The sequence below is a fragment of the Choloepus didactylus genome, chromosome 8 (assembly GCF_015220235.1).
Source record: "Choloepus didactylus isolate mChoDid1 chromosome 8, mChoDid1.pri, whole genome shotgun sequence".
NCBI lineage: Eukaryota > Metazoa > Chordata > Mammalia > Pilosa > Megalonychidae > Choloepus > Choloepus didactylus.
This window is the reverse complement of record NC_051314.1, coordinates 85,823,992-85,844,737: the sequence shown is the minus strand read 5'-3', so window position 1 is coordinate 85,844,737 and position 20,746 is coordinate 85,823,992. Positions and strand designations below refer to the sequence as shown.

General features: G+C 54.3%; 2 protein-coding genes across 14 annotated transcripts in view; one reads left to right on the top strand and one right to left on the bottom strand.

Annotated features, from left to right (window-relative positions):
- PRPF40B (pre-mRNA processing factor 40 homolog B) overlaps positions 1 to 14,031 on the top strand; it is an 83,920-nt gene extending 69,889 nt beyond the window's left edge. For 4 of the 10 annotated variants that reach the window (XM_037846967.1, XM_037846971.1, XM_037846969.1 and 1 more), the window contains 23 exons: positions 295 to 438; positions 764 to 829; positions 1,502 to 1,529; positions 1,764 to 1,789; positions 1,920 to 2,030; positions 2,339 to 2,459; positions 2,561 to 2,585; positions 2,819 to 3,022; positions 3,266 to 3,395; positions 3,479 to 3,543; positions 4,113 to 4,277; positions 4,353 to 4,461; positions 4,832 to 4,982; positions 5,691 to 5,824; positions 6,485 to 6,599; positions 6,752 to 6,843; positions 11,178 to 11,294; positions 11,495 to 11,632; positions 11,843 to 11,938; positions 12,194 to 12,280; positions 12,509 to 12,686; positions 13,068 to 13,129; positions 13,231 to 14,031. In XM_037846967.1, coding sequence (XP_037702895.1) covers positions 295 to 438; positions 764 to 829; positions 1,502 to 1,529; positions 1,764 to 1,789; positions 1,920 to 2,030; positions 2,339 to 2,459; positions 2,561 to 2,585; positions 2,819 to 3,022; positions 3,266 to 3,395; positions 3,479 to 3,543; positions 4,113 to 4,277; positions 4,353 to 4,461; positions 4,832 to 4,982; positions 5,691 to 5,824; positions 6,485 to 6,599; positions 6,752 to 6,843; positions 11,178 to 11,294; positions 11,495 to 11,632; positions 11,843 to 11,938; positions 12,194 to 12,280; positions 12,509 to 12,686; positions 13,068 to 13,129; positions 13,231 to 13,509 — 2,643 coding nt within the window. In that variant the 3' untranslated portion in view covers positions 13,510 to 14,031. Of the gene's footprint in view, positions 1 to 294; positions 439 to 763; positions 830 to 1,501; positions 1,530 to 1,763; positions 1,790 to 1,919; positions 2,222 to 2,338; positions 2,460 to 2,560; positions 2,586 to 2,818; positions 3,023 to 3,265; positions 3,396 to 3,478; positions 3,544 to 4,112; positions 4,278 to 4,352; positions 4,462 to 4,831; positions 4,983 to 5,690; positions 5,825 to 6,484; positions 6,600 to 6,751; positions 6,844 to 11,177; positions 11,295 to 11,494; positions 11,633 to 11,842; positions 11,939 to 12,193; positions 12,281 to 12,508; positions 12,687 to 13,067; positions 13,130 to 13,230 lie in introns of those variants that run through there. The other 6 variants (XM_037846973.1, XM_037846972.1, XM_037846974.1 and 3 more) reach the window with 6 other exon arrangements.
- A 267-nt stretch (positions 14,032 to 14,298) lies between these two features.
- The window catches only part of FMNL3 (formin like 3), a 51,263-nt gene continuing 44,815 nt past the window's right edge, over positions 14,299 to 20,746 (bottom strand). For 2 of the 4 annotated variants that reach the window (XM_037846963.1, XM_037846965.1), the window contains 13 exons: positions 20,366 to 20,434; positions 20,153 to 20,277; positions 19,746 to 19,948; positions 18,758 to 18,992; positions 18,603 to 18,671; positions 18,421 to 18,501; positions 18,202 to 18,331; positions 17,378 to 17,538; positions 16,938 to 17,039; positions 16,516 to 16,608; positions 16,082 to 16,205; positions 15,840 to 15,956; positions 14,299 to 15,184 (listed from right to left, as the gene is read on the bottom strand). In XM_037846963.1, the coding sequence (XP_037702891.1) occupies positions 15,865 to 15,956; positions 16,082 to 16,205; positions 16,516 to 16,608; positions 16,938 to 17,039; positions 17,378 to 17,538; positions 18,202 to 18,331; positions 18,421 to 18,501; positions 18,603 to 18,671; positions 18,758 to 18,992; positions 19,746 to 19,948; positions 20,153 to 20,277; positions 20,366 to 20,434 (1,484 nt within the window). In that variant the 3' untranslated portion in view covers positions 14,299 to 15,184; positions 15,840 to 15,864. The remainder of the gene's footprint in view (positions 15,185 to 15,839; positions 15,957 to 16,081; positions 16,206 to 16,515; positions 16,609 to 16,937; positions 17,040 to 17,377; positions 17,539 to 18,201; positions 18,332 to 18,420; positions 18,502 to 18,602; positions 18,672 to 18,757; positions 18,993 to 19,745; positions 19,949 to 20,152; positions 20,278 to 20,365; positions 20,435 to 20,746) is intronic. The other 2 variants (XM_037846964.1, XM_037846966.1) reach the window with 2 other exon arrangements.

Below are 20,746 nucleotides of genomic sequence, written 5' to 3'. Positions count from 1 at the left end.
TTTGGGGAGAGTTGCTGAGGACATAGAGCCTTCTAGCCTTCTAGTCCTTTCTTTCCCTCTTCCCTCCCCACCTTTCAAGAAGCTGCGTGCTTGCCTGTTAGAACTAAAGGACTCTCCCTGTTATGTCTTTCCCAGTAGTGAGGAGGGTTTTATGCCCTGTGCTTCTCAACCTAAAGCCTCTGAGCCGCCTCAGAGCTAGGGTGGAGGGAGGGTGCGGGAGACAGGTGGATATTTCCTGACAGATCTAAGGCATTGTTGTCTCTGCTCAGTGTCTCTTCCCTTCCTCATTTCCAGATGCCCCCTCCAGGGATCCCCCCACCCTTTCCTCCGATGGGGCTACCCCCCATGAGTCAGAGACCACCAGCCATCCCTCCCATGCCTCCTGGCATCATGCCCCCAATGCTTCCACCAATGGGGGCGCCACCTCCGCTCACACAGGTAATCCTCTCCCCTCCACTGGGGGCCTCAGAAACCCCTGCCAGTTTATCTGAGGGTGAAGATGAGATTGGGCATCTGGGCTTCAGAAACTCAGGTGGGGTGGGGGAGCTTTGGGCCAGGTTCATATGAATTTGAATGACTGGGAAAACTCTCAGGCTAGGCTGAGAGCCTGGAACCTGAGGATTGCCTTAGGGGGATCAAGTGAGGGTCATGGCTCCAAAGTGATCTCTCAGGACCCCTTGGGGCACCCTGACGCACAGGGCCCTGCCTAGGCGGTGCCTGCCCTGACCTCGGTAGCTGGTTTTTGTCTTCTTTGTATCCATAGATACCAGGAATGGTACCTCCCATGATGCCAGGAATGCTGATGCCAGCGGTGCCTGTCACCGCAGCGGTAAGCACTAGAGGTCGGCAGGATGCAGGTCCCGCCCTGCAGCCCTGTGGGTCCGACTTGGAGTACAGGGGATATGGTCTCTGTTCTTTCTCTCTTCTCATCTTATCCACCCTGGTCTCCAGCACTTCCCCTGCCTCAACTCCTCTTCTCCAGCCATGTACTCAGCTTCTCTAATTGCTCAGCCTCAAAGTCATATACATTCTCTCTTGTTACCCCGCTGTTTATGCCCAGCTGTCTTAGGAACATACTCTTCCCACACATTCCATACCCTCACAGGAATGTGCACTGTGGACACATGAATATAGTCCCTTTTCCTACATCATCTTTGTCTCTGGAGGAGGCAGTAGTACCTGGGGATCTTGCTGTACCTTCTTGTGCTGTTGCTCGGTGTAGCGTCTGGGTAGAATGTAGAATTTGCCATCCACTGTGGAAGAGATGGCCTCAACAATAGCTCTCATTTGAGGAAAGCGAAGAAAGGAGATGCTGTGTGATTTCCCACTGGGATCTTAGAGCCACAACCCTGGAGGGTGGAGGAAGTCTGTTAGGGAGCAGAGATCCCTGGGAGCCAGGACATTGAATCCTGGCCTGGCCTGCTTCTCCATCCCCCATGGCCTGGGTCCTGGGGGCCACTGGGCTTGGCCCCAACCCTTCCCCCTCCTCTTTCTTCGGCAGACGGCTCCGGGTGCGGACACCGCCAGCTGTGAGTCTTCTGGGGGTCTGCTCCCCCCAGGCTCGGAGGTTGGGGGGGGATTCAGGGGAGAGGGAGCCATGGACTGGAACCCACCCTGGATCATGCTTGTTGGGATGCCAGGGAGCCTGGGATGTTGATGGGAATAGGGGATGTTTATTGGGGATGGAATAAGGGAGGAATAGGTGGGGATGAGATGTGGGTTGGAGCAAGGACTTAAGATGTTTCCTCTGGTTTCTTTTCTAGCTGCTGTGGCTGGGACAGGTCCTCCAGTAAGTTCTTCCAACTCAGGGGTCCCTGGGTAAAAAGGCTGAAAGCGGGGGGCTGATGATAAAGTCTTGGGTGAGGAGGTGAGGCTTTGGGAGAGGGACCTTGACCACCATTCTGTGCCCCCCCCCCCCGAGGGCCCTATGGAGTGAGCATGTGGCCCCTGATGGGCGCATCTACTACTACAATGCTGACAACAAGCAGTCCGTGTGGGAGAAGCCCAGCGTGCTCAAGTCCAAGGCGGAGGTCCTGAGCAGAGCTTTCTGGCCTTTCCTTTCAACTGCCCTGACCCTTCCAAGTCCTTGGCCTCCCCTGAGTCTCTAATGATACACATTAATTATGGTTCCTCTGATCCCAAGATCCCTGACCAACCCCAGTCTCCCTGGAAAGGTCTCCCTAGGATCTCAGGAAGTCCATCTTCCTCCAGGTTGAGCCAGGTCAGGTGATAGCTAAAGACTCCTGTGGCCTCTACCTGCTGGTTCCCCCTCTGTCCCCCAACTGTAGCTGGAGAACATGCCCAGCCTGCTGATGTCCTCTGACCTATCTTCTTGCAGCTGCTTCTGTCCCAGTGTCCCTGGAAAGAATACAAGTCAGATACAGGCAAACTCTACTACTATAACAACCAGAGTAAGGAGTCCCGCTGGACCCGGCCCAAGGACCTGGATGACCTGGAGGGTGAGGGGTTCTGGGGGTATGAATGGGGTGGGCCTGGGCAAGGGTTCCTGTGGGAGGCCCTTGCCATCCTGAACTGACCATACTGTCTTCTCCCATTGCAGCTCTAGTCAAACAAGAGACTGCAGGGTGAGTGACTCACCCACCTTCCCACCTAAACATCCAGACTTGGGGTCACCTTGGGAGGGGGTGTAGACTGTCTCTCCCCATTTACCCACTCCACGGGAGGAAGAGTGAGCTCAGTCTCCTTGCCAAGTGGTCTGCTCTCACCCCATCCTTCCCAGGATGGAGAGACGAACCAACTCCTGACTTCCTCTTTCCCTGCTGTGTTCTTGGGCCCTGTCCTACTGGTTCATCTGTAGGAAACAGCAGCAGCAGCCACAGACACTACAGCCACAGCCTCCTCAGCCACAGCTTGACCCCCCGCCTGTGCCTCCTGGTCCCACCCCAGTGCCCATGGGCCTCCTGGAACCTGAGCCAGGTGGAAGTGAAGATTGTGATGTGTCAGAGGCTGCCCAGGCCCTGGAGCAGGGGATCCTGCAGCAGCCGGAGGAGGGCCCCAGCAGGTGAGGGCTGCCCCCTGTGGCATCCCAGATGCTGGCCTTTGGCTCCCATGCCCTCATCTTGGTTCAACCCTTGACCCCTGCCAGGGCTTCTTGGGAGGGGTATGAAGATCTGGGTGTGACCTCTGAAGGGCAGCAGAAGACTGCCCTGGGGAGCATGGAGGAAGGGTGTGTTGCTGAGGGCACAGGGCACCGGAAACTGTGGGAGCTGGGGTATCCTATGGCTGAGTCCCCTCTGCCCCCTAGTTCTGCTGGGCAGCATCAGCCACCACAGCAGGATGAGGAGGAATCAAAGCCAGAACCAGAGAGGACTGGCTTCAGTTGGAGCAACCGAGAGAAGGCAAAGCAAGCATTCAAGGAGCTGCTGAGGGACAAGGTGCTGGGGGTGGGGCCCCCAGGAAAGGCCTGGAGGGGGCTGAAGGTGAGCAGGCCCTATGATATCCGCCTGCTCTATTCCAGGCTGTCCCCTCCAATGCCTCGTGGGAACAGGCCATGAAGATGGTGGTCACCGACCCCCGCTACAGGTAGGCCTGGGCAGAGGGATCCAGGCCCTTCCTATCTTGTTCATGAGAGCATCTGGGTCAGGGGCTTTCCAAGAAACCCCAGCTCAATACTCAGGTCCCCAAGGGGGCCAGCTTTAGAAAAGTAATAGCCTGGGGGGGGGGGGTGCAAGAGAAAGAAGCTGGGGGTCTTCAGGAGAAGGAAGGGGCAAAGTATCTGATATGAGACATTCAATAAATGCTTGTTGAATTGAATTGAGTTGAAGTGAATTGAATTAAATTAATTGGGGAAAGGGGGGGGTAGATAGGGCAGGGGCCTGACTGTGACCTGAGAACCCCAAAGAAAAACGGCCCAGTTTTAGCATTGTCTTGGAGCCACATCTTTTCCCTCACTAGCTCACTCTCATCCCTACCTACATCCCAGAAATTGGTCTTGCTTCCCGGCCCTTGGAGCAGCCCCAGGCATGGAGCCCACACTCAGCTTTGTGGGCACCCATCCCCGGTGTTCCATGACCCTACTTTGTGGGCTGTGTAGGGTGGTTTAGGCTGACTCCTTCTCTATCCTTACCCTACTCCCACCTTCTCCACTCCAGTGCCTTGCCCAAACTGAGTGAGAAAAAGCAGGCATTCAATGCCTACAAGGCGCAGCGGGAGAAGGAGGAGAAGGAGGAGGCCCGGCTAAGGGCCAAGGAGGCCAAGCAGACACTGCAGCATTTCCTGGAGCAGCATGAGCGCATGACCTCCACCACCCGCTACCGGTCAGGGGCCGGGCCGGGTGGGGCCCGGGTTCTTCTGATCTGTGCCTGCTGACTCACAGCCTGTGTGCTCCACAGGAGGGCAGAGCAGACCTTCGGGGAGCTAGAGGTCTGGGCTGTGGTCCCTGAGAGGGATCGAAAAGAGGTTTATGATGATGTCCTCTTCTTCCTGGCCAAGAAGGAGAAGGTAACAGTCACTGGCCAAATCCTTCAGCCCCAGACTAATCCATAGAGAGAAAACCTGTCTTGTTATGGTCCCTGGTCATTCTCTCTACCCCCATCTTGGAAGCTGGTGTAGCATTTGCCTATGTCCACACTGCAGAACCTCCCATTTCTGCTCTGGGCCCACAACCCTGGGCGTGGAAGGGCAGGAAGGAGGTTCTTAGGGTTGGTCTGTAAACTGCGTTCTCTCCCCTTTCCATGGACGTAGAAGTCTTGAGTCTGGTTTTTCTGCCAGGGTGCCCACCCTGCCCTGCTTTTCCCAAATCCTCCTCTGCCCAGGCCTACTTGAGTAGCTCTAGCCTGCCCTGCCTCACCCTGATCCTGTGACTCCCCAGGAACAGGCCAAGCAGCTGCGGCGCCGTAACATCCAGGCCCTGAAGAGCATCCTGGATGGGATGAGTAGTGTCAACTTCCAAACCACATGGTCCCAGGCCCAGCAGTACCTCATGGATAACCCCAGCTTTGCCCAGGACCATCAGCTACAGAGTAAGCCTGGGTCTCAACTCTTACCTGTCCCTACCTCTTTCTTCACTGATCTGGGACCCCAGACCGTGCCTCATGCACACTCCCCTGCACCTCCTGCCCATCCCAGGGGTCCCCCAGCACTCACTCAGCCCCTGCCCCTCTCTGGACTCTTGGAATTCCAGAATATTTCCACACCCACACCTCCCCCCACACCCAGGTTCCACTGTTGACCTGGACTAGGAGGAAGAGCTCTGGGATAGGAATCAGAAGTCCCAGAGATGATGATGATGATGGTTTTTGTAGGTCATGTGAATATGGTCTTAATTTGTCATAGCACTGTGGGCCTTCTCTGGTCCCATGTGTATATTGCCTATAATCACCAGCAATATCAGAAATCCACAATCTAAAGTTGCATCAAAGCTTGATTGATTTCTTGTTCCATAAGGCATGACACCTTAGGCCCTAAGATAACTGACTTCATACAGTAGCTTCCAGTAACTGAATTTGCAAGAGCTGAATACTTGCCAATTTTTTTCTCGTACAGTTAAAGACCCTCCCTAAGAAGCACCCTAATCCAGTGGCCTCTCCACCAGAGCCCCCTTCCCCTTTGCCCCACCCACGCTGGGTGTCCCCAGCATCTATGGAAGTAGCATCCTTGGAGCACAGGGGCTGCTGGGATATGAGGGTTCCCGCTGGTGTGGTGCCTGCTAAGCCTTCTCCCTGTGGTAGACATGGACAAGGAAGATGCACTGATCTGCTTTGAGGAGCACATTCGAGCTTTGGAGAAAGAAGAGGAGGAGGAGCGGGAGCGGGCCCGGCTTCGGGAGCGGCGCCAGCAGCGCAAGAACCGGGAGGCCTTCCAGGTACCTTCTCTGCCCTTCTGAATAGGAGCTCATTTCTGCCCCAGGCCACAGCCTCTTCACCCATGCCCTGCATCCTGCCTGGCCAGATGGTCTGTTTTGTTTATGCCTCGCCCTCTCCAAGCAACATGAGGGCTCCCTCTGCCTGCAGTTCTGTTCCTGCTCTTCCTATCCTCTCTATTCAGGACCTCTAGGGAAAGTAGATTTCTGCACCACCCAGAAACTACCAGCAGAGAGCACCCTAAAGGCATGGCCTGGCAAGTAGGCCAGGTTTATTTCCTTTTGGTGTGGAGACTCACACACATGTAGCTTATCCTCCAGCTTGGGAGGCATGGCAATTGTGGTGGTGGTAGAAAGTAGCTGTAACCCATCAGAAAAATGAAGCCGAGTAATGGGGAAGTTTGTGTCATAGGCAGGTTTATGTTTCTTTGCCTTCCAGGCTGGCTTTCTTTGGCCTGTCCCTTTCTGTATATGACATTCTCTCCTTCCAGATTGCTCTTTGCCTCCCCATCTGTATCTCTTCATCTCTTCCTCCCTTGCCTGCTTTTCCTCTTCTGGATTGCCCCTGCCTCTCCCTCTGTCAGCACCTCTTTTCCTCCCCAGTCTTTGGTTCTGCCTTTCTCCCTGTCTCACTCTCCTTATAACTGACCTTTCCCTGCTCAGACCTTCCTGGACGAGCTGCACGAGACAGGGCAGCTGCACTCTATGTCCACTTGGATGGAGCTGTACCCAGCGGTCAGCACTGATGTCCGCTTTGCCAATATGCTGGGCCAGCCGGGTAAGGCAGCCAGGCCTCCCCTTCTCTGGCCTGGCTTCCTGCTCCGCCGGCCGACCTCTCTGCACCCCCACTCCCTGGTCCTGTCCTTGGCCCCACCCCCTGGCCTTGGGAAGCTGCCGCCCGCCAGGCCCCCTTCCCTCCCTCCCCCACAGGCTCCACCCCTCTGGACTTGTTCAAGTTCTATGTGGAGGAGTTGAAGGCACGATTCCATGATGAGAAGAAGATCATTAAAGACATCCTTAAGGTGAGGAGGCTTGGGTAATGGATGGATGCAGGCTGGGTGCAGGGCATGCTCCCGGGCAGGACTCCCTGGTGAATCCTGTTTTGCAGGAGCCTTGGAGCTCAGTTCAGCAGGTTCCTACTGTGATCTTCCACGTGCACTAGGGATACAGAAATGAATGACACAGTTTTTCCCTGTAAGAAGTTCATAGTCCAATGGGAAGACAGACATGAACATTGTCATACAGAGGGGCAAGTGTTATGACAGAAACAGGAATTGGAATTGGTGTTTGAACTGCTTGCACTTTTAAGAACGAGGAGGTGGAAGACTGTGGAGCATTCGGGGCCTAGGGTCCCACAGGAGTAAAGACAAGGGATGGAAGGTGTGTGGTGAGTCTGAGGACCAAGAAGAACAGCTAATTGTAAACTGGTAGCCCGCACACATGTTCTTTCTGACCTGCATAGTGTTCTAATCGGGAATTCTTTGCTGCCATTTTTTAAATCAGGAGATTTCATATAAAAATTTTTAACTTGAAAATTTTGATCATCTGGCAGCACTGGGCAGGTTTTCTAAGGTATTCCCTGGACTCCAGCTGAGCTGTCAATCCCATTAGAAGAGGCACATTGTCCTTACCCTCACCACTCTGTTTACTCCCTGACACTGAAGCGAGTGTCGGCTGCCATTTACCATCATGCCTGCACTGTCGCTTTTCTTGTATTGGAGAAGTAGTTCTCAATATCCATGTCTGTCCAAGGTGGAAAAGTAAGTAAGCGAGTGATGGTCTAGGAGAGTTGTTTTGTTTTTTTTTTTCCAAAAGAAAAAAACAAGGAAAAAGCATGTTTCTCTGTGGAAGTGAAGAACAATTCTAATGCCTTTGATGGGACAGTGTAGCACAGTGCTTAGGAGCAAGACTCTGGAGCCAGACTGCCTGGGGTAAAAGTCCAGATTAACCACTTAACTAGTTATGTGACTTTGGTTTCTGAGCCTCAGTTTTCTTCTCTGGAAAATGGGGAGTTTTCCACAAAATTACACCTAATTACAGAGGAGAGTAAATTGGTACCAGAGTGAGAGCGGCCTGGGAACATAGCTAGCAGCGTCCCACTGCACACACATTTCTTTGAAGTCTTATATTTTACCTTACAAATTTGTGCAAGTTTTGCATGTTAATACCATATTATGTCTCTGCTTGTTTAATATAAATTTAATATTTTGAAATTACCCACTGTTAGGTAAGCTGTATCATATTGTCCAATGGCTTCTTTTTCTCTGGAGCTGCATGCCCAGTTTGGAAGTGAGGCTGTGGGTATAAAATGCCTTGAATGCTAAAACTAAGAAATTTGGATTTTGATCTTGTAACAGGGAGCCAGGGAATGATGTGATCATGTGGGTGTCTGAGGAAAGCCACTGGTGACAGTGTTGAGCAGTACCTCAGACTGGGGTACTGGTGTCCTGCTGGTGGTGGCAGGAGGACAGTTCTGGAAGCCACAAGATACCAAAAGTGATAGTGGCAAGTAATTCAAGTAACTGTTGTGCTTGAGTCATCCTCTTCCGACTCACTCCCAGACCTCTCCTCTGCTGTTGGGGACACTTGGTAGAAAACCCTAAGAAGCCCTGGATGCTAGAGGCTGAGTGAGGTGTGGGAGAGGGTGAGCAGGGAGATGAGGTGGGAGACCGCAGTGACCTAGGTGGGAGGTGAGCCAGACCTGAGCTCAGGCCCAGGCAGTGGGGATGGCAGATGGGGAGGAAGAGCAGGAGTGCTCCAGCTGTGGTTCTGAGACTCCTTAGGTTCCCTCAGAGGTGCCTTGGGACAAGCAATGGGGAGGGGAGGGTGTGATTTGAGTTTGTGTGTGTGTAGGGGAGTGTTCTGTACCCCTTCCCTTGCTTTCAAGTACAATAGCTCTACTTCATCTCTTATAAATTGAGGTTCTACAGAAGAGTTTTATTTAAAAAATGTATCTGCTGTTAAAAAAGTTTTTTTTTTTTAAATCAGTGGGATAGAGTCATTTAGAGGTAGAATTATCTGATAGCTTTGTGAAATTGAGGGAGAGGAAGAGTTGGCAGCGGCGTGGGTGGATGATGACACTGTTGGTAAGGATCAAGCAGGAAGAGCAGGTCTGGAGAAAACAGGAATTCTGTTTGGGGAATTATGCTCAAATGCAACCTGGGGCAGAGAGGAATAAAACATACAACAAATACTATGTTTTAAAAGGATAATCATATAGAGTATAAATATCTAAGCCTGGGATGGCTAAATTTTATGGGACAGTAATTTCTAGCCAAGAGTGGCAGGTACTGCTGATGGGCCTGAGGATCCTGTCCTCACTGAGTCCTGACTCTCCACACCAGCCAGGAAGCTTCTTGAGACACTGCACCTTATGGGCTCCTGCCCATGGAGGCCAGTCAAGCCCGGGAGCCCCTGTGGCCATCCACCAGCCAGGCAGATGATGGCGCTTCTCGTCCATAGGACAATGGAAAGAGCAACCAGAAAACGGAAGATCTGGGCCTGGGAGACCCATGGGTGGGGCAGGGGCTTGCAAGAAATGGATTCTCTTGGGATCTGCTGTTTGAAATGTCTATGAAATATCCCATCTAGTGTGGGTCTGAAAATTGGGAGACAGGGGATGATGAGATTGCTGGGGAGTGTGGAATGGTGTGGAATGGTGTGGAATGGGTAGTAAAAAAGAACTAAGTGGTGTTCACAAAGGAACATGCATGTGCAAGAAAGGGTAGAAAGGTCAGAGACAGGAGAGTACCCAGGGAGGGCAGTGTTGAAGATGGGGCAGCAGAGGCTCTGAGGACCAGATTAGTGAGGACTGAGAAGAGGCCCTTGGATTTGTCTATTAGGACATGACTAACCTTTGGAGAACAGTGTCCATGAAGCAGGTGGAGAAGGCCACACAAGCTTTAGAATCAAATAACTCCCGGCTGTCATCCCATTTATTGGCTCTGAGACCTTAGCAACTTACAGACAGAATGTCTATGAGCCACGGCTTCCTTGTTTGTAAAAGGGATAATCTACATGCTACGTGTGAGAATTAAAAATATTTGTGGAGTGTCTTGCTTATAGTAGGGCCTCAATAAATGTTTATTCCTTTTCCTTATGCTCCATTTCAAGAGATTTTGAAACGAGTGGAAAGCAGCAGAAGTTGTTAGCTTGAGGAAGGTGGGAGCAGAATGGGAAGGAGGATGTTTCATTCAGTGAGGTTTGTGCTTGTTGGGAGGAGCCAGTGAAGAGGATGGGATTGAAGCTTTCAATTCCCAATGACAAAGGGAGTAGCCATGACTGAAGAGAAAGGCTGGAGGGCATGGGTTGAGGAGGTACTCTTGGAAAGTGAGAAGAGTCTGCCCTTGACAGCAGGCTGGCCAGGGAAGGGATGCTGTGTGGAGGGAGGGAAAAGGAACCTGGGTCTGTGCCCCAGGTGAACGGGTAAGTCTACATTTGAGGGCCAGATTTCAAACTCCAGTGGTTACCACTTGGTCCTTGCATCATTTTGGACCAAGTCAGATCACTTGTCTAAGTCTTCACTTCATTGAGGTGTTGTGAGGCATAGAGGAGAAGCACAGAGCTTGGCACATTGTGATTGGAGAACGTGAGATGTTTTTAATATTGTTGGGGAGTTGCACACCTAATGGCTTCTGTTTCTTCTGAGGAGTGAGTGATGGGGAGGGGGTGCTTTGCTGTTAGACATGGGGGAGAGTTCTAACTCAGCCACGTGTTAGCTATGAGACGTTGGCAAGTGCTCTGGTTTCTCTGAACATTTGTTTCTCTGGCATAAAATGAGGATAATAGGACCTGTTGTTAAGTTTAGATACATATGAGAATTGAATGAGGTAGTGTGTGTGAAGCCCTTAGTGTGGTACCTGGTATATAGTAAGCACTCAGTAAATAATATAGCCAAAAGGTGCTTAGGTGGGTCAAGGTTAGGGCCCATGTGGGAGCCTGGAGCAGCTGTTGACTGAGAATGCAGGGAAGCAGTACTGAGTGGCAGGAGGGCCCAGCTGGGGCCAGAGTTTTAAGGCAAAGAAACAAAGAGCTAATTGTGAGAAACTCAGACATCAATCTCCAGTCAAGGAGGGAGAAGCAAAAGGGTGAAGTCATGGAGAATCCTCCCAGTCTCCCCACCCCCTTGAGCCAACCCCCTTAGCTTCCTATGCCTGGAGGCATCCAAACCAAGGGTGGGCATGGGGGGCTTAATCCTTGGGCGGTGAAGACTTGGGTAACTTGGTCTCCGAGTGTGCTCCTGTTCTGTGCATCTCTTCTGGAGGCAGGGGGTTTCCTGAGCTTCCTGTAGTCTGGCGGCCAGCTTTGGGCCTCAGGGTAGTGGTGCCCTGTGTTTCATGTGCTGCTCTGCCCGCAGGACCGGAGCTTCTGCGTGGAGGTGAACACAGCTTTTGAGGACTTCGCCCACATCATAAGCTTTGACAAGAGGGCTGCTGCGCTGGACGCAGGCAACATCAAGCTGACCTTCAATAGTGTGAGGAGGCAGGGCTGGGCAGGGCGAGGTCACAGCTGGGGCTCAATGAGCTCACATGTCCAGTGTCTTCTTCCATCCTGATGTGACTTTATCCCCAGTTCGGGGGGATAATAGTCAAAGCCCAGACCCCAATTTCCTACCTGAGGTATCTGGGTACCCACTTCTCAGGTGACCCCATTCTGTGTCCTTTCTGCCCTCAGCTGCTGGAGAAAGCAGAGGCACGGGAGAGGGAGCGGGAGAAGGAGGAGGCCCGGAGGATGCGGCGCAGGGAAGCTGCCTTTCGAAGCATGCTGAGGCAGGCCGTGCCTGCTCTGGAGCTGGGCACTGCCTGGGAAGAGGTCAGGACCACAGCCTGGCGCCAAACACCACCCCCTCGACCCCGAGGGCAGCGGTACTTCTCAACCACTGAGGGCCCATCCCAGTCATAAACACAGCTCCGGGCCAGCTCCAGCTCCCTTTCTACCTCTGCCCCAGCCCTGCCCTGTGCTCGTGGCTGTGTCCGTGCCATGCTGGGGCTGGTCTGATCAGCAGTGCTCTCCCCGTTCAAGGTCCGTGAGCGCTTTGTGTGCGACTCAGCTTTTGAGCAGATCACCCTGGAGTCGGAGCGGATCCGACTCTTCCGGGAGTTCCTGCAGGTGCTGGAGGTGAGGCAGGGCTTCTTATTCTCCAGGTCTATCATAAGCCCTTGTATTCCCTAGGCAGGCTCAAGAGAGACCCCAGTGACCTCTCACCCCCCACTGCCACCCCCCCCCAAGGTTCTCCATTCCCTAGCCAGCTAAGGAAGGGGTGGTCTTAGAGGCCTCTAGCCTACGTAGGGGAGGCAAAGCAACGTTTTAGGTTGCAGGGTCTTTCTGGAGCTAACCTGGTGCCTTCCTCACCCCTCCCTCTGCCTCTGCCAGACTGAATGCCAGCACCTCCACACCAAAGGCCGAAAACATGGCAAAAAGGGCAAGAAGCACCATCGCAAGCGTTCCCACTCACCCTCAGTGAGTTGGCGGATAGAAGGGATGGGCGGGCCAGGCTGAGATGTTTTGGGGAATGAACACTTTTCTCATTTTTCCCCTTAATTACCTCCCTTGGAGGGAAATTTGAGGATTTCTTTGGCCCTGGATCCTCCTCTCTCTCCCTAATTCTCAGACTTAAGGGCTTCTGGGGCCAGAGAACCTCTGTGCTGACACAGTGCTGAGGTGCTCAGTGTCTCCTCATCTGCCCAGGGCTCTGAGTCGGAAGAGGAGGAGCTGCCCCCACCGTCTCTCCGGCCCCCCAAGCGGAGGCGGCGGAACCCCTCAGAGTCTGGCTCTGAGCCCTCTTCCTCGCTTGACTCGGTTGAGAGTGGGGGTGCTGTCCTTGGAGGACGGGGCTCCCCATCCTCCCGCCTTCTCATTGGGTTAGGTAAGCAATTTCTAGGAGCCTGGCACCTGCAGAAGTGCTGGGAGCAAAGGGGAAGGAGGAGTTCTGTGGTAGGCCAGGCCCAGAGGAGGCCCTCGGTGTGCCCGGCCTCCTTGAGGGAAAGCAGATGGGGAGGCTGAACCTTTGGATGAGCAGGAAGAGCTTCCTCTCCCTGCCTAGGCAAGAAACTGGGAGAAGAGAGGAAAATTGGACTTTTCTCAAACTTATTCAACCTCCTGCCTCAGACCATGGGGTCCTGCTCCTATTAGACTAAAGCTGGAAATGGTGAAGAAGGAACAGAGGGTTTCTCTAATACGTGGCAGAGAAAAGTAATGAGCTGTCCCTTCTCCTGCTGAGACTTACTGGGGAATTTTCTGTTTCTAGATCATGGCCTCCGGAAAGCCAAGAAACCAAAAAAGAAAAATAAGAAGAGAAGACACAAGTCGGTGAGTAGAGAAGGTCCTACCCAAGGTCCTGCTATTTTGTGAGGCCTGTTCCACCCAGCCTCCTTCACAGGAACTGAAAGGTGGGCTCTGGGCTCTTACAGAACAGTCCCGAGAGTGAGACAGAGCCTGAGGAGAAGGCTGGCAAGGAGAGCGATGAGAAAGAACAAGAACAAGACAAGGACAGGGAGATCCGGCGGGCAGAGCTCCCTAACCGCTCCCCAGGCTTTGGAATCAAGAAAGAGAAGGTGAGAAGCAGGTGCCCAGGCCAGGCCACACTCTATCTGTGCCTCCATGGCTCTCGGTGGAGGTCCTGGGTCAGCCATGCCTGTGCTCCAGCAGACAGGCTGGGACACGTCGGAAAGCGAGCTGAGCGAGGCTGAGCTGGAGAGGCGTCGGCGGACACTCCTGCAGCAGCTGGATGACCACCAGTGACCCAGCGGGCTGCTCTCCGCCCCGGTCTGTGTGAGGCTGTGGTTCCCAGGTCACACTCACTGTCTCCCCCAGACTGCTCCTTCATCTGGTCTGTGTCCACTTTTCCTCAAGTCACCCCACCCCTGACACACCATTGTTGGTACCTCTCTAGGTTGCTCTTGGTGTCCAAGGGTCCCCCACTTCCTGGACAACTAGTGCAGTTCTTGCCCTCAGCCCTAGACCAGAAATTGGTGGTATATGCTGTGTGGGTGGGTGATGCCAGTAGATAAAATGTGAGAGAAGGGGTCTCCAAGGAAGAGGGCCAGGCTGGTGGACACAGCCTGGGTGGCAGAGGGCAGGGTCCTTACCCTCCAGCATCAGTGCCTGCTCCTGCCTGCCCTGGCCCTGGGGCTCCACCACTGCTTCCTCCAGCCCTGGGGTCCAGTATACGTGTGTTTTGTTTTGTTTTTTAAATAATATTTATAACATGGCCAGTGGTTCTTGTCTCCTCCATATGCTACTGGGACAGGTGGACAGGTGTGCGGATGCCCAGCAGAGGGCACCAGTGTCTCAGGCAGCCCTGCCTCCCTTTGTGTGGCTGGAGCCCACCCAGCCTGGTTTCCCTTCCCCTGGGCTTCTGAGTTCGCAGCCTCTGAAGCAGATGCAGCTTTTTCCAGTCTTTCCCCTCCCATGGCTCAGGTCAGGCTGATGGTCACCCTAGCCCCCCCAAACTCAGAAAACAGAAACAAAGGCAGGCCTGATGCTTCAAGCCTTTTTTGAGAGGAAGGTCTAGGGTTTATGTACAAGAGAAAAGGGAGGTGGTAAATGTACAGAAAGGATTGGCCCCCTACACTCTCTTCCAGGGACTGAGAAGGAACTGGCAGGGAACTTAGCAACTGCTCAGCTAAGGCCACTATGCCCACCCATCCCCCAAGACAACCTAGCTGGGGAAAGAAGGTGAGGTTGCTGTTTGTACATCCTGGAGCTGCCGCAGAGAAAACCCCCACCCGTGAGCAAGGACAGAGTCAGCCTAGACAGAAATGCACCAAGGAATAAGGGCAGTGAGCTTACCCCTGCCCCTTATCACCAGGGCCCAGCTGGGTGGGGCCCAGCCTTAGGAGGGCCTTGCTCCTGGTAGGAGATGATCTAAGACTGGCAGGGGCACAGGACTAGATCTGACCATAGGACTGGAAAAAGGAAGGAGAAAAAAGGAGGGATAGTTGCTTTGCTTTCTCCTTTCATCCCTCTGAGCTCTTGTCAGAGGGGCCTTGGTTTTTCCCAGCCCTAAGCTGACCTTGTGTGACTTCAGGAAATGAAGTTAAAACCTTTGGGAACAAAGTGCAGTACTGGAGGCACCAGGGAAGTTCCAGGCCTCTGAAGACCCAGTGCCCACAGTGGTGGCGTGTGAGATCCAGTCTTGAGAGTTGGGGTGGTTGCTGGGTTGAGATAGCAGCGTAGCCTTCTGTGGGGCCCTGGACTGATCCTAAGATTCCAGATCCATTGGTTAGACTTGCAGGACCCTGAGGGTTGATGTGCTTCTGCCCCCAAAAGGGTCTCAGTGGGGGCCTGGAGCCCGAGGGGGGCCACTGGGCGGTGTAGCAGTTCTGGCTTGGTGGTGAACAACGATGGGCTGGCAGTTGAGGGCTGTGGGAAAGACAGAGGCCTATGAATGGGCAGGAAGACTGGGCCAGGCCCACCCTCTGTAGGAATGGCGCCTTCAGGAGCAGCCCCACAGGCAGGGGCAGGGAGCGGCCAGCCATGAGGGTGATCTGGATATGGAGCAGCTTAGAGAGGCCCGAGGAGCTAGTCAGGGAATTGCTGGGGCCTTCATCTTCAGAGTCAGGTGAGTGGTGACTAGAGGCCACTGGGCAGAAACAAGGTAAGAAAACACAAGCCAGAGGCTAGGATGTCAAGACACAGCGATCAAGGACATCTCATTGCCCCTGAGGAGCTACTGCCAGAGCCCTTGTGAGGAAGCAACCCTAGAGGAAACAAGGACAAAACATCCCCTGGCCCAAGAATAGGGCCTCTCCACCTCAGTAGTCAGAAACCTTGGTCTGGGCCTTGCTCTGGCATAGCTCTCAACTCTGGCCTGGCAACTCCCTACCCCTGGGGTCTTAGTAGAAGCCACCACAGCATTAGTGGGAGAGAGACCATGCTCCTGACAGCACATGCAGGGGACTAGCCATGCTTCTCAGAGCATGGGGCATGCAAGGGGAGAAGTATGTGTCTCCATCACCAGGAGGTGCCAGAGGATGGTTCCAAGTCATGCAGAGGGGGCAGCTGTGGTGCCTGGTACCTGTCAGGGGCCCCAGCCCTGGGAGTTAACAGTTTGACTCGTCATGGTGGGCTGCATCGCAGAAGAAGCGTGAGCCCCGCTTGGCAGTACGAGCCGTGAAGGGGACACTCTTCAGCACTGTGGCCCGGAAGAGAAACAGTGGTCAGACCCCAATGGGAGGGGGTGGTGGTGCTGGTGGGGTTGGGCTGGGCTTTGGGGGCTAGGCCCCACAGCCAGGCCCCAGGGAGGGAAAAGGGCCCCACCTGTGATGATGTCCTCGATGGTACCATCCTTCCCCTCATAAACAGGCCGGTGCTCCTTGGCCTGGCGCCGCCTCAGCTCTGCAATTAGCTCCTGCTGCTGCCACTTGTTCCGCTGGGATGGGGTCTAGGGCCGGGCATTTGAAGGGAGAAAGGAATCATCAAACCCTAATATCAGGCTGGTTACTGCCCCAAGATGCTGTCTGAAGATGCCCGCAATATGACTGCCCTGCAGACCCAGCCCACACCCCTTCCCAGGAGCCCCCTCAAGGCCTCAACCCCCTTACTTGCAGCTTTGTCTCCTCATCCCTTTGGATCCTAGCCCTCGGGCCCTCTGGGTGGTCTGTCTGCTCGTTTCCCTCGCCCTCTCTAGCTCTCTGCTCCACCCACTCCTAATCCTTTGCCTCCTCCAGGCCCCAGCTCTTAGTCCCACCCACCTTGGCATCCAGTTTCTTCGCTTCCTGAGCCAGCTGCTTCTCCCGCATTACCTCCTCCTGCTTCTTGCGGGCTTCATTCTCTTGTTCTGCTTCCTATGAACCGTGGCGGGTGGGTGGGGGTCAGGCTCACAAGGCTGTGAGGGGAGGGGCTAATGCTGAGGGTGGAGAGTGGGTGGCAGTGGGACCAACTAACTCCGGGTGGCCACCCTCTGGAGGGGCACTTCCTGCCCCAAACAATGACAGGAAGGGGCCAGGCCCCCACCCTGCCCACCAGCTCACAGCTAAGAGGACTGTGGCCAGCTTAAGATGACTCCCTCTAGGATTCAGGAGGAGACAGAAAAAGCCTAGACTTGAAGCCCAGTCCTGCTCCCCCAGCCAGTTTTCTCTTAGCCAGAATCCTCTTTAAAAGCCATTTTGCTTACCTTGTAAGAACGAATGAATCGGACAAATACAGGGAAGAATACAGAAGGAGGAGTGGTCTTGGGACTCTCACCAAAGTAACGCACAACTGCGTTGTAGGCCTCCTGGGGGGAATGTGGGCAGAGGGTCAGCCTGGCTGGGGAGAAGCCCAGCTCCCACACCAGGAACATGCAGCCCACAGGACACAGCTCAGGGCAAAGGGAGGAAAGCCAACAGCCCTGAGCTGCAAGCTGGACACACACCTGGGGCTCCAAAGCCCCCTCAAGTACATGTATCCAGAAGGTAGCAACTTGCTGCCCTCAAGCCCTGCTTCCTCCACCACCCCTGCCCAGCCAGCTGCTTAACAAAACGCCTTTGATGCCAAAGAACCAGAACTAAGGCCACCTAGAGATGCCCAGTGCCTGGCCCTGGCTGCTTCCTCTGGTTTCCACCCTGTGCTTGCCTCAGCCGTCTTGGCATCTCGCTGGAGCTTGTCCAGTTTGCTTTCATTGGTGCTGAGGAAGTTCCGAAGGACACTGTTGTCATGTAGGCTGCACTCCCGCCGAATCAGCTCCATGCCCCGGCCCAGCTCCTTGACATCTAGCAGCACGTTCTCCAGGGACACTGTAGTCACCAGAGCCCTGGCTGAGACTGGCCCAGGGCTACAGCAACCCCAGGCCTTCCCCTTGGCCATGGCTAACTCAGGTTCTCAGCCCCCTGCTTCCTGAGCCACCCTTATGGATGCAGAAAAAAGCACACCAAGCTACCTGGGCCCTTACAGGGCTCAAGCCTGACTCGGGCAAGAGATGGAAAAACAGCTGTGAGCTTGTGACCCCAGAGAATAAAGTAGCAGAGGAAGACAGGACAGAGAGACAGCTGGACTCCAAAATGTATCTACCTCTGGCTTGCCCCAGTTTTCGCAGGTGAGGCAGAAATAACAGCTACTTTATGTCTGTAGAGGAGCTTGATGGTTTTGCTGAGCCTTTCACATACATTATGGAGAAACCCAGAGCCTCCGGGGCCAGCTTGAAGGAGGGAGGAGTAAAGAGCTACCGCTCCCCTTTCTGTTCCTGCTCCCACCACACCTACCTGGGAAGGGCTGGGCCAGGCCTGCTGCCTAGAGGAAGGCTCCCTCTGGGGTAGCCTCTGCCCATGGCCCCAGCGGAAAGCTTTGAAGTGGTCAGAAAGATTATTACAAAAGCCAGAAACAAATGGACCCAAGTGTTCCCTGTCCTCATGGCTTCCTGGGATTGTCCCAGGCTAGATGTGAGAGCAGGCTCGCCTCACCTGCTGCAGCCTTCTCCACAAAGTGCAACTCATGCCAGAAGTTAGCCAGGTCTGGGTATTTCTCCTTCACCGTCAAGGCAATGAAATGCAGCAATGTCATCTTCCGGTCGGTGGACTTGGTATCCAGCAACTGATGGGGACCAGGGGCCATGTAAGGGGGCTGAGCACTCTGGCCCCACAGACTCTGCCCCTCAGGCTTCTGGCCTCCTACTGTCTTACCAGATCCAGGCTCTGGAGCTTGAAGCCATACACAGCTCCCCTCTTGCTGCTGTTCATGTAGTTCCCCAGTGCAAGTATGATCTGTGCAAAAGATGCACGGGAGACAGGTCAGGCCCCAGCCCTAAGGGGCTCCTTGGTCTGCTCCTGGAACCCTCAGCACCCCACTCACAACCTCTCCCCACCTCCAGCATCTGCTTCAGCTTCTGTGAAGACTTGACTGAGGCGGAGGCTGCAATGATGGCATTGAGTTGCTGGAAGGGAAGGTGTACAGCTGAGTAAGCCCGGGCGGCAATGGGGCAACTAGCAGGTGGGGGGGTGCAGGGAGCAGGGGCTGTACCGGCGTGAGCATCTGCAGATTGTCTTGGAAGTTGCCCAGGAAGGCCATGCCAGCCATTCGCTGGGTCAGCCGCTCCACCTTGCTGAAGAGCAGCATGAAGCGGTCCTCGGCTGCCAGCTCCTCCAAGGGCTGCCGCTCCCGCTCGTACTGCCGCAGCAGCTTCACCTCAGCCTCTGTGGGCAGGAAGCGCATCAGGCACTCCACGAAGTCCACAGGTAGAGTCTGTAGGTCAAACCTGTGTAGGAGGGAGGGGCTGCTTCAGGTCTCACATTTGCCCACTTATGCCCTCATCCCTTTATCCTCCAGCTCCTGAAAGGACCGGGTGGGGAGAAGGGGGTGTGCATGGGACACAGCCAGAGGCAGAGGACCCACTGTCTTTTCTGTCAGAACGCCAGCCACCATCCCAGGGAAACATTCCACACTCCTGTTTTAAAACCCTTCAGTTTCTTCCTTCTGCATGTGGGTCAAGTCCAAACACCTAAATGTGGCTTAGGAAGCTCAGCCTGCAGGACTCCAGTCCACACTCTACCTTGTCTCTCCTACTCTCCTTGCACAAAAGCCACATTCACTTGTAGGTACCCAGGGTGCCATGCTTCTCCTTCCAGGCCCAGAGCTGGACTAACTCCCACACTTTCTTCAGGTCCTAGTCAAGACAGTGCTTCTCTGGGAAGCCTCTCTTGATCACCAAGCCCAGCTATGTGGCCCTCCCTGTTCTCCAAAGCTGCCTGTACCTCTGCCATCTTGGTGGTTATCACTCAGTATTACTGGACTGTTCCTACTAGATGAGGAGCTCTTTGAGTGAGTCCCCAATCCTTCACAGTGCCTGGCATGTAGCACGGACATAGTAAGTTCTGGCCAAGCCAGTGAATAACAGAGGTATGAGGCAGTTCTGCCAGATGCCCTGGAATCTAGGAAAGCCCAGGTTCCTAGGTGGAGTGCTTGGCTGCCAGCTGGCTGGGGGCCGGGGCCAGGTCAGTGGGAGCCTCACATGTGGATGGCCCTGCAGATCTCCTCGGCCGAGCGGCCAGCCTTGCGGAGGGTGATGGCCAGGTTCTTGGCACGATTGGCTTCCAACAGGGTCACCTTGCTGGCAGCTTTTTGCGCTGTTTTGTTTTTGGAGCAGATGAGGTCAAGGGCAGGGCCCTGGGCTTTCGTCTTGAACAGTTCCTCAAATTTGTCCAGGTCCAGGTCCTGGCAGGAGTAGAAGAGAAGGGAAAATTCTTTTGCCTCATACTACTAGAAGACCCCTTGGCAGTCTGCCCTGCAGTGGCCTAGCTCAGGTTCATGGCCCCCACCCTGAGATTCAGGGCTCTTCCAGAGCCAGGAGATCTGGCTAAAAGGGACCACCTGGTTTCCAGTCCCCAAGATCCCCTTCTGGATCCCAGGCCCTGTCACCTCCAAGATCTTCTCATCATCAAGTTCACTGAAGACAGTGCCACTGATCTGGTTGGGTTTCAGCGCTGTCCAGTTGAAGACAGGCAGCCGGAATTTGGTCTTGATAGGCTTCTTGATGCGAATGGCTGGTTTGGAGAGAGGACTGGTGAGGCAGGGGCCAAGAACATGCTCCCCCAGACCCACCACCCTGCCCTGGGCCCTGGAGACACTCACCTGACAGGCCCACTGTCAACACCACAGAGGGAGCAGCACCAGGGAGAGGTGGGGCTGGGGGACACTTGTCTGGGGAAAGAAGAGATGGCACCAGGGGCTGAGAGATTCTTCAGAGGCTTCCCTCCCCTCTGCCTGCCCCACCAGTCCTTAAAGACTCTCAGGGAACTCTCTGGTCAAGCTGTTCTAAGGAGTCCTAGCTCTCACAGGGGCAGTTCTTGCTAGTCTGACTCCATTTCTCCTGCTATGGTCTAAGCCATCTCCTTGGCTACCTTAAGAGGAATTCAGAGAAGCATCTTCATGACCCTTGCAACAGACCCACTCCTGACCTTGGGCATCCCTCCTCTAGTGGCTTAAGCCCCCCTCAACCCTCTTTCCCTTGTT